Source organism: Geotrypetes seraphini, chromosome 4, assembly GCF_902459505.1.
Source record: "Geotrypetes seraphini chromosome 4, aGeoSer1.1, whole genome shotgun sequence".
NCBI classification, from domain to species: Eukaryota; Metazoa; Chordata; class Amphibia; order Gymnophiona; family Dermophiidae; genus Geotrypetes; species Geotrypetes seraphini.
Window position 1 is genome coordinate 58,485,190 of NC_047087.1, and position 12,256 is coordinate 58,497,445.

Consider the following 12,256-nt stretch of genomic DNA (forward strand, 5'->3'; position numbering starts at 1 on the left):
GTGATCCTGTTGTTAAGTTTCAGTTACCTATGTTTGGCAGCACTTTTACTAATTTTACTGTGCCAGCTAACCTCCCAGCATCCCTAAAACAGTGCAGCAGCAGTCAATGCCAGTTGGAGGAGGAGGGAGAGCTGGTGCTGAAGTGTCTGAGGAAGAGATTGAAAGGAGTGGATGAGAGAGGAGATAGTCTTGGGAATGGCTTGAGAAGTGGGAGAACCTGAGAGATACCACCATTTATTTTCTTCTTTATTCCATAGTCAGGATATCGACCTTTTATATAGCCTTTCTATAGGACCAGCAAAATATAAAATGTTTATATTTGATTTTAAGTTTACCATTACTAAGGTAGGATTAAAGCATAGGTAGACTAGGTGCAGTCTTTTGGCCCAAACATTAGTGGCACCTTCTTAGATAAGTAATTGATTTTCAATGAGAATTTTTATCTTGGTTAGTCATCTGCAAGTAGAAAGCAGTGGCATACCAGAGGTACCACCACCTGCAGAAGTCTAATCTACATAGCTGCTGTGCAGTTGTTTTCTAGTTGGCAGGCAAACTTGCTTACCTGCTTCTCTTCCTCTGCTGGTTTTTCTGCAGTTGGAACCACAGAGGGGCCCGTAATCTTGCAAAACCTGCCAGTTCTGCCTGCAGAAGATGCAGATGGAAAGGCAGAAGCAGGTATGGAGTACTGCTTGCTGATTCTTGCTGCCTGTAAGGAATCAAGCAGGGCAATGGGGGAGAGGGGATGATGGTGATTACTCTATTTTTGTATATATACCCAACATTTTCTGCCCATAACTCGCATTAAACCCATACCCATGTACAACCTGCAGGTAAGCACCAATTTTTGTAGGTAAAACTTTAGATAGCCCATGTCTTTGTATACCCTGCAGCCATATATTACCCACAATTCCAATAAATTTTGATATTTGATTCTGATATATAAACCTTGAACACTTGGTTAGTTAAGGTGTTCTTAACCACTGTTTTATATGTTAAATTGTGTATTGCCCATGAGGTATATATGTGAATATACGGAATGCCTGGGGGTGGAAGGATATGGTCATGATGTAAATTATGCCAGGAAGTTTGTAAGACTCTAATTTACTGGTGTTGGTTTAAAAATGTATACCTTGGCAATTGTTTAAAAATTATCATCAGTAATGTAGAGCTAATTTTACAATATAGTGGCTTATGCCTTTCTACAAACCCTAGATATGTTTCTAGACTCCCTGTTGCTGAGACTAAAAGTATTTGAAGCTGCTGCATTGCATAGCAGGCAAACATTGCTTTCACTATTAAATGCAGGCCTTTATTTTGGACAGGTCTTAAAGAATGGAATTAAAGTATCCAGTTCAGGATGTATTCAATTGCTCCTGTATTTTATAAAAAGCTTGGCCAAATGTGAAGCCTTTTGTAAAATAAGTATATGCACAGTCGTGTAAAATAAGTTGTGAAATAAGTATATGTGCAGTAGTTGTATGTTTACCAACACATACAACAGGACAAGCTCTCTATTTTTTTTTTTTAAACAAATTTGTACACGCACAAAAAGAGTGCCATCAACTCTGCATTTTCCTCACATAACGGCTAGCATTCACATTAAAACAATTATACAGCTTCCACGCGTTAAATGCCAGTACACATATATACATATGTAGCTAGCACATCTACAAATCTTTATTTTTTTTCTGTTTTGTTTCTTTCATTTTTGGAGGCAGTAATAAGGGATTAAGGGAAGTTACTCCCTTAATTCCTTCTATCAAGTCTTGCATGAAATGAGCACTTTTTAAATAACTATGCCTCTGAGCTGGTGCATAGCTTAACAGGAAGTTTTGGGGTTTTTTAAATATAAACAATATTTCCTGCATAGGATGGCGATTACTTGTATAGGTTTTTGACCATCCCAAACCATACCTCTTAATCTCTGTGATCTCCATGTGTATTAATAGTGGCTTTCTGAAATTACCATTTACATGTGTTTGTGATCTCCATGTGCAAATGCCACTATTTACATGTGGGGATGTTTCTAAAATAAAGGTCTTAGTGTTTCTTCCAGTACTGTACTGGAATTAGCTCTTAGAAGAGTTTCATTTTGCTCTCACCCTCAGTGGTTCGTAGAGGTAGCTAACCAGTATGTCAAGAGGATATTGATTTAAAAAGTGAGAAAAGAATCTTTATTGTAAATCAGGAGTGTGGAAGTAGAATATCTGCTACAGAAGTATTAACTGACAAATGTGGACATAATACTCAATTTGTTTTGTTTTTGAACACAGAATTAGTAGACCCAAGCATTTCCATTCAACCAATAACAGAAGAGCGAGCCTCAAGGACTTTGTATCGTATTGAACTTCTTAGAAAGGTGCGGGAGCAGGCTCTTCGACATCCACAGCTGTTTGAACGCTTGAAACTTTGTCAACCAAATCCAGATTTGCCAGTGTGGTGGGAATGTGGGACTCATGATAGGGATTTGCTCATTGGTGCTGGTAAACATGGAGTTAGTAGGACGGACTACCACATTCTCCGTGATCCTGAGCTCTCTTTTATGGTTGCCCAAAGGAACTATAGTCAGAATAAAGTGGCACATTCAAGAGCTCCTACTCCACTTTTACATCCTCAGTATCAGGTGGCATTGGCACCTTCTCCCCTCACACCTCAGTCAGCTACAAGACTGCAAGATATGAAAGGAAACAATGAGGAGACAAAAGTGAAACATGAAAACCTCAAAAATGAGTCTCAGTCTTCAGAGGAAGAGTCTATGTCTATAGAGGAAACTAGGACAGGACTGAAGTCTGAACCTATGAGTCCCAAGAATGTCACAATGTCACAAGCTGAGGAGCAGAAATCGATCATTAAGGTAGAAACAGATAGGCGCATGGTAGCAGCAAGGACAGAGCCCTTAACGCCAAACCTGGCTTCCAAGAAACAGCGAGGGAGGAAAAGAGGGTCTGAATCAAGTTCAGATTCTGATTCTGATTCCAACCAATCATCCTGTTCATCAAGGTCCTCTTCTTCCTCCTCCTCATCTTCCTCTTCGTGCTCCCACTCTCGATCAGGGTCTAGTTCTTCATCATCTTCATCCTGTTCTTCAACAACCTCATCTTCCTCCTCTTCCTCCTCTTCTTCTTCCTCTTCATCTGGAGAGAGCGACAGTGATGAGGAAGAGGTACAAAAACGAGGTATGTTATCGCTAATAGCTTTTTTTTTTTTTTTTTACAAGCTACCTTTTTATTTAACAACTGTAGAGGTGACACACAAATGAATTGTGAAGAACAGGTGAAGAGAAGGCTAAACATCAAAGCAACAGCAATGACTGAAGTATTAGGAGGCGCGCAAGATTTGAGCACAGCTTTATTTATTCAAGTATTTAGCCCGCTTTACCAATTACGCCCAGGGCAAATTACATATATAGTAATATTACAAAGCAAAAAAAAAACAAACAAACCAATGCAAACAAAATAATACATAAAACCATATATTATTGTCAATCCTGTCCCATAGAACAGTTGTACCCATATAAATAAAAAAAAATGAGCAATCTATCTAAAAATTAGTGTTAACACTTATATGAAATTCTAAAAAAATCATCATTATTCCTGATATACGAAGGGATACTGTTCCATAGAAAAGCCAGAGAACAAGAGTGTGCCTGCCTTTGGGCACATTCAAGCATAAAAGAGTTAACGGATGGAAGAGAAAAATCTGTTTCATTTTGCGAATATAAAGAACATAAACAGGTTATTCAAAAATATTTTGGCACTATTCATTGAAAAACTTTAAAAATCAAAATCAGCAATTTAAAGGAACAATGCTTTTCAACAGATAACCAATGCAAAGAAAAGGATAGGAGTAATGTGTCAAGACATGGCTGCACTTTGTATCTGTTGAAGTCTTTTAAGACTTTCCCATTATAATAATTTATCTAGGACTAGTTCAATGGTTGTATTCTGCATTGCCATGTGGAAGTTCCTAGGTTCTGTTTCTAAAGTCTTCTATATCCCAGCTTGACTGGGTGCAGGAATGCTGTGGAGGCAGCATTCATAGCCCCTTGGGGGAAAGAAGTCATCATTAAAGGACACCTTTTGGCTGGACTTAGAGGGTTTCAGAATGAGCCCTAGTACATGGTTCTTGGCTGCAGAACTGGTGCTACAATGACTTCACTAAGAGAAATGGGAGAGCATTTCTATTAAATAGAAGGAAAATCTCTGGTAGTTGTGAATAAGGGCTCATGTTGCTAGGAACCCAGTAGCTGCCCGATTTTCGATTCGAATCGATTCACTTGCTGCTGATCTATTTTTGCAAACCCATTCAGGCTTTCCCTCTGCCAGAGTCCTTCCATCTAATGTAACTTCCTGTTTTGCGAAACTAGAAAGGACTTCGGCAAAGGGAGCGCCGAGTGGACCTCTGTGCACGGATCGGCGGCAGCAAGGTAATTTTTACATTGGTTGGCTGGCTCTCCTTCCTGAAAGCATTTCTCCTCTCCTCCCCGCATCTGCTTTTTAATTACAGGCAAAAGCAGCAGTAGCGAATGCGATTAACTACCCTGCTCTCTAGTCTGGGCGTCTTCTCTCTATTCGGCCGCCCAAGCGGAAACAGGAAGTTTTCACTGAGGGCGGGCCACAGTGGAGAGAAGACGCAAGGAGTGGTGGCAGGAGAACTCTCTGGATCACTGAATCACTACCCCCCACCGGCAACAAGTTTTAACATCAAAATAAAGGTAGATGGGGGAAGAGGGGAGATGGACTTGGGGGAGTTGGTGGACTGGAGAGGGAGAGATGGATTTGGGGGAGAAGATGGGAGAGATGAATTGGATTGGGGGGAAGATGGATGGTGAGGGGGAGATGGACTTGAGGGAGATCATGGAGAGGGGAGAGAGGGAAGAAATAATCAATCTAAAAACAGAGAAGAGGGAGAGAGATGGTGGACAATGGGATTTAGAGAGGGAAGGAGCAGAAAGGGAGAGAAGTTGGACACAAGAGATGATGTAGGGAGGGGGATAGAGATACTGGATAGGAGGGAGAGCTGGTGGACCCTGGGGTGGTGGGGAAGGAGGGAGAGATGCTGGATGAAAGGGTAGTTGAGAAAAGGAGAGGTGATGGATCTGGGGATGGTGGGGTCCATCGCTGCAGCTGTGGGGATGGAGATAAAAAAAGGAAAGATGGCAGACCTCCGGGAGAGGGAAGGAAAACGGAAGGGGAGGACAGAGAAAGAAAAAAATGACAAATGGGCAGGAGACCCTGGCAAGCGAGTTATCAGAAGACGTTTGTCGCAGAGCCTAGGACCAACATGATTTGAATAATGACCAGACAACAAAAGGTAGAAAAAATAATTTTATTTTCTGTTTTGTGATTACAGTGTGTCAGATTTGAAATGTGTATCCTGCCAGAGCTACTGTTAGACCGCAAACGTGAGCTAGGATTTAACAGAGAGAGGAAAAGTCTTTTTTGTTTGTTTATTTTGTTTACACTGCAGCACCAGTGTGGGTAGGAGAGGGCAAAGGGGGTCAATGAAAGGAAGGCAAGAGAGCTAGCAAAGCCAATGATCCAGCTTTGGCTCATCTCATTGCCTATTCTTTAAATGCAGCTTGCTTGTCTGTTGCTGTATTTCTTACTATTCCTTTTCAAAAACAAATACTAATGAGGAAGGACGCTGAAGAAGAGCTCCTTTATGAACCCTTAAAAAAGCCCTTGTGGGCGAAACGGGTCCCGTCGGGGCATGCTAGAGACACTGCATTAAAAGGATAAGTAAAAAAAGAATTGCTGCTGTTTAGTATTTGTTTTTGAAAAGGAATAGTAAGAAATACAGCAACAGACAAGCAAGCTGCCATTTAAAGAGAAGGCAATGAGATGAGCCAAAGCTGGCTCATTGGCTTTGCTAGCTCTCTTTCCATCCTGTCATTGACCCAAATAAGTGAGGGTTGTGATTGCTGTGGTTCTTTCCAGTTTGCTTCACTTTTTCATTTTCTACATCCTTCTAGTATAAAATAAACCCACCAGGATGTTTGAAAAAATAAATAAATAAATAAAATACCCAATTGGGCAGGAAAATCAAATTTAATTAAATCAAAATTTTTTTTCCTGAATTGGGCAACACTAGTACTGATTGAGTTGGAAGAAAGGACTGCTGACCTGACTTCCCCTTTTTCTATCTCCCATTCCCAATGAAATTTAAATAAGCATTAGGGTGAGCAGATTCAGCTTCTGTTTTTCTGGATTCCTAGGAAGGGACCAAAACTAACGAAGTGCTATTTTATATGGAGCATTACTAGAACATCCCCTGATCTATTTGTGTCAAAGTTTGATCATATGTACTGTATAAGCTTAGGCCCTCTTTTACTAAGGTGCGCTAAGCGTTTTAGCGCTCGTTTAGCAAGCACTAAATCAACGCGTGTACTAACTGCTAACGTGTCCATAGGGTAACGTATGTATGCGTTAGTGTTTAGTGCACGCTAATATTTATCGCTCGCTAAAAAGCATAGCTCATCCTAGTAAAAGAGGGGTTTAGTTTGTGTTTTACTTTTAAAATTAAACAAACAATGATGGCTCTTTTGGGCTCCAGCATGTGCCTCCACTTTACAACGTAGTAGAGTCCTGTGCTTCAGGCTGGAAATTTGAGAGCTCTCAAGAACCTATGAATCAAGCAATTAATGTACATATAACCATTCTATCTGGATAAAAAATGCCTCAAACATTCAAGAAAGTTTCATTATTTGAGCCCAGTCTGTTTTCTACTAGTACTCTAGCCTCTTGTGCTCGTTCCCCTCAGATTCAGTGAATTAAAAAAAATGGAAAGTTAAAATATTCTGTGTTGCTAAATATAAATGTCAAATATAGTTTTTCAGTTTTGGATTTTCTTAATATGATGATGAAAGAGTAAAAATACCAGTTTTGATATAGAATTGAACATTTTGTAAGCAGCATTTACGATATCAATATTACAAGCTGTTCTCCCTTTCACTCTGAAAGGTTTTACTACCTGACTATGCAATAGTGGCATAGCCAGAAGACAATATCTCTGAGGACAAACAGGACATTGTTTCTCAAATATGGATGATGTCATCCAACAGAGTCCTGGTGCAAATGCAACCCAGCATTCTCTTATCTTTAAGAAGCTTTTGGCAGTATCGCACTGTGAATTTGTGAGTGTATTCACTCCTGTTGCAAGTACACAGGGCCAGCAATCTTCATTTTTCTGCAGAGCAGAGAGGTCATGCTTGGTGAACTCTCCTCAGCACCTTGTTCATTTTCTATTTTTTTTAGAATTCCTTCCTCCGTGATAAGTGGGGGGTGTTCTCATTTTAATTTTCTAAGTAATTTTTCCTTACCACTTTGTTTGTTGTTTTGGGATTTTTTTTGCCAGGGATGGGGTCAGGTTCAAATTTCCTTAGATTTTTTTTTTGTGTCTTCTGAGGCCCACTTAGGCTCAATCACTGGCTGGATTCGTTTTTTCTCTTTCTGAAGAGATTTCTTCATTTTTCATAATTGAGTTTTATTTCATATTGGCTATTTTCCCCTTGATGTCATAGAAAACCTCCAGTTGTTTTAAACAGTGCTCTAGGTAAAACAAAATCATTTCTGGGACTGACCCCTATAACTGGTGCTTGATGTGCCTAGGCCCTGATCACAAAGCCTCTAATTGTGTTCTGTGTTTAAAAATGCAGAAACGGACTCAAAAGAGCAGAGAAATCTAGTATGAGAGAGTTTTTGGTGCTTCTAAGACCGATCCATTGGACACTGGGATATGCAGGCATTGAGGACATCTCCCCTTGTCTCGACATTGACCACTGGTAGGTCCCTGTAGGATCAATTTGTATCAGTCCCAAAACCAAGGACACGTCTGGATTTGACATCGGTCTCATTGGCACTGAGGGACCCCGATGTCATATGTCGAGCAAAGGCAAAGAAGCACCGACATCAGTCCATTTCGAAGCACAGTGCCAGGAGGCCTGGGCCATTATCACTACTGATACCCAAAAAGTGTTTGTGCCACGAGGGTGGTTCCCCCTACGTGGAGTTGGTGCAGATGCATCAGTCTCCTAATCGACAGGACCAACTTTCCAATTCAGCACTGGCATCTACAATGGTTGTTACCAAACCAACACTGGCCCCATTTTTACTGATGTCTGTCTCTGAGGAATAACTAAAGACCATACTACAAAAGAGTTGGAGCGGATCTTGGCCCTGTACAATGCTAAGGCCTCAAGGATATCGATATTAGCCATTAGTCCACCCCAGCCAATCCTATAGGCCCATGCCTTGTCTATCGCCTGTGCATCAGCACCATTGCCTTAATAGGGGGCTGTTGTTGGCCTTGAAATAAGCAGTGATTCCCTCCAACCTATCAGAGGAAAAAGCCCCTCAGCTGTTCAGATCAGGACCTGCCCCTCAGTGCTCATGTCCTGAGTCTAGAAGCTGGTATAGTCCTCTAAGGTAGACACAGACATGACATGGTTATATGTGTATATCCCACAACTACATTTGTGTAGTTACAGCAACTCTTTGGATGGCATTTGTGCATAGACCCAGCAATACTAGGATTATATATAGGAAAGTAGGCACTTATAGGTACCCAGTTACAGAATTACCTCTGTATCTTCTCTTCTCACTGCAGGTGCCTCCATCCCAAAGTTGAGAAACTGCACTCCTGATGAAGGCAGGAAAGCTGAAACACAGCTTGTATTATGTTCTTATATGAATTAGATTAATAAAAGTGTTTTGAAAGAACTATTTACTCCATCACTCTCCATTGTGCCTTTGTTTCAACTCCCACTTTTTTTGGACACCTGTTGTTTTTTTGTGGGTTCCTTATATCTTCTTTGCTCTATGTGTGTATAGACCCAGCTAGGATTATATATAGGAAAGTAGGCACTTATAGGTGCCCAGTTTACAGAATTACCCCTATACCTTCTCTGCCAGCCCTAAATTTTCAGAATGAAATACCATGAGAAGTTTTCTTTGGAAAATTAGCTTGCAGATCCACAGGTATTTACCGAGTTATCTACCGAGTTACAATAGCATCTGCAGATGCTATTATTAAGGATATGTAAGGTGACATGGGCTGTGTGAGCTGTTGGGATGCATATTATGGGCTGTGTGAGCTGTTGAGAAGGGTATTATGCTCTCTGTTATGGAGGAGGTCTTGAAGGAAAGCTCCTTTGCCTTCATACCTCTCCCCACCATAGGAGATGAGAGAAGTCTCTACCAGAGGAACTCTTCTTCTTGGACTTTTTGAGGAAAATGAATAGGGTCATTCCATTTCATTTGGCGATTAAGGATGAGCCCAGGGCTGCTATTTCGGGCATCCTTGAGGAAGTTGTGAAAGTGCATGACATCCTTCAGCAGATGCAAATGAAGAATTAGGGGACTCCTCTCTGTGCAGTCAGTTTCCAAGAAGGTGGACTTCATGTATAGAGTCCAGAAGGCTTCAAGATTTGCGAAGCCTCAGCTGTCTCACCACTCTGGTTGTTGAATATGCTCTCAAAAGAGCTAAGAGTTCTAGGGTCCATGCCTCAACACCCACAGGGTGAGATATCAGGACCTTAGAGTTCCTTTTTACCAAGCCTCCATGCTTGTATCTTTGTGGCATCTAGGCTGTCCACATTGGGTACTGGTATACACAGGCTCTCTTGGATGCAGCTGTACATCCCCTGCCAAAGAGATAATCTTTGGGGAATAAGGTGGAGGAGGTCACTGACCCTATCAAGAAGAGAACTGACACCATGAAAATCCTCTCTCGGTCCACTCCTTCCGTGGCCTCCATTTCTTGGAGGTTTTCAGGTGGGAACCAGAAGAGGTCCTAATACTCTCAAAGGCATAGATCCAGTCCTTTGGCCCAGCCTTCCCAGGAGTCCTAGTGGGCTCACTCTAGACCTCAACAGAAAGCAGGAGAGCATAGCCACAGTAAAAGTTGACCATAACAGTTGGAGGGAGGCTCAATTTTTCCATCAAAGATAGCCTTTTATAACCTTCAAATGGTAGATTCTCAAAATAGTCTGAGGTAGGGAGGGTTATGCCCTTAGATGGCATTATAATTTTCTAAACTATCTACCAAAGGCATGCTTTTACATCCCTCAGCACCAGGCAGTAGTTGCAGAAGAATTCTTCCTTCTGCAGGCCCACATGGTCAAGCCTGTACCACCAAGGGAAGAAGAGATGGGATTCTATTCCAAGTACTTCCTAGTGCCTGAAAAGATGGGAACATTTTGTTCCATCCTAGATCTGAGGGCCCTGAACAAATGTCTGATAAAAAGAAAAGTTCTGAGTGGTTTCCTTGGGCCACACTTCTTCCTATGATCCAGGGAAACAATTGGGAATGCTCTTTTGGAGTTAAAGGATACTTACACTCTCATCTATATATTTCCTGGACACAGATAATATCTCAGATTTTGGGTAGGGAAACACCATTACCAGTATCCGTATACTGGCCTTTTGGCCTGCATCTGCCTGTCGAGTTTTTACAATGTGTCTTGCTGTGGTTGCAGCATGCCTATGCAGGCTGGGGATTCATGTGTTTTCTTATCTAGACAATTGGCTGGTCAAGAAGTCATCCAAGGAAGGAGCTTAGGTTTCCATGCAGAGAACCATTCAAGTACTGAGGTTCCTTCATTCACAGAGATTGGAGTTCATAGGAGCCCTGCTGGACACAGTTAAAGCCCAAACTTCCTCCCAGGGCTAAGGCTTTACAGACCATCACCCTGAAAGTCTGACAAAATCAGCAGGTATTGGCTCAGCAGAGGTTGAGGTTGTTGAGCCATGTGGCCTCCCATAGCATTGTCTCCATTTCAGAGAAGATCAGTGAATCCATCTTCCCTGTGGCCTTAGGGAACCTAGCAGATGTAGTCTTAGTCACTGCCGATCTTTGGGAGTCACTTTTGTGTTGGATGGTTCAGGCCAATCTGACCTTGGAACTTACAGTTCAACCCCTCTACACACACACACATACACTTTACAAAAGAGACCAACAGATGCATTCAACCTGGAATGGGGAGCCCATATAGATGGGCTTCACACTCAGGGACAAAGGTTCACTCAGGAGACTTCCCTTTACATAGATCTGGAGATGCCAGCCATTTGGAACACACTAAAGGTTGTCAAACTAGATTGTTCTTATCCAAGCAGACAATCGGGCCGTGATGCACTATGTCGTCAAACAGGGAGACACAAGATCATAGCTCTTGTGTCAGGAAGCTGTTAGGATATGGCACTGGGACTCTGTCCATGGCATAATGCTCAGATCCACACATCTGACAGGGAAAGACGACAGCAGGGTGATACAACCTCATGAGTGAATTCTGAATATGGCTACTGCCAGATAGGTCTTCCGAGTATGGGGCACTTTTTGCCACTCACTGCAACAACAAGGTTCCTCAGCTTTGCTATAGGCTCAGGTCATATAACGGACTAGGATCAGATGCCTTCCTCCTTTAGGGGAGGGCTGTCCTCTATGCATGTCCTCCAATACTCCTTATGAGGAAGACTTTGCTGAATCTCAAGCAGGATCAAGGAATCATGATTCTCATTGCACCCTTTTGACTGAGGTAGGTGTGATTTCCTCTACTTCTGGAGTTAGCCTCCAAAGGACCATGGAGACTAGAATCTAACCTACATCATTCATAACAAGAGGTTTCTTCTCTATCTCAATATCATCCCTAACCTTCACAGTTTGGACATTGAGAGCAAAGAACAAGCATTCTTTCATCTGCATGAAGATATCTCCCTGATCCTGATTGCTTCCAGAAAAAGATTCCATAAAAAGATCATATAATTTTATGTTCAAATCTTTTTATTGTTGAACAAAGAAATAACTTGTGGCATAGCGGAATCCATCCAAGCCAAAGGTTCAACAAATTTAACATTTTCATGTTCTCCCCCCCCCCCCCCCCATTACCCTCCCTCTACTACCAGAACCCCACTATTCCCTGTGAAGAAAGGAAAATAATTCTCAGCCAGTATAAAATTAGAGAATGAGGACAAAATTTTCTCCATCCCTGTGAGAACTCATTTTCCCATCCCGGCAAGTTTATTTTCCTGTCCCTGCCCCATTCCTGCAAGCTCTGTCCTCATCTGCACAAGCCTCAAACACTTTAATCATAAGTATTCGAGGTTTGTGCAGTTAAGACATAGCTTACAGGAATGGGAACAAGGACAATGACAAAACTCAAATGTATGGGGAAATTGAGTTCCTGCAGGGACGGGGCCAAATTTATCCCTGTGTCATTCTCTTAAGTAAAATATCCTGATTTTTTAATGGACAAGCAGAG

The 12,256-nt window shown here is 41.8% G+C and overlaps 1 protein-coding gene across 1 annotated transcript in view; it reads left to right on the forward strand.

Annotated features, from left to right (window-relative positions):
* CHD9 (chromodomain helicase DNA binding protein 9) overlaps window positions 1–12,256 on the forward strand; it is a 499,652-nt gene that overhangs the window by 417,095 nt on the left and 70,301 nt on the right. The window contains 1 exon segment of the mRNA XM_033940083.1: window positions 2,274–3,176. Within this exon segment, the coding sequence (XP_033795974.1) occupies window positions 2,274–3,176 (903 nt within the window).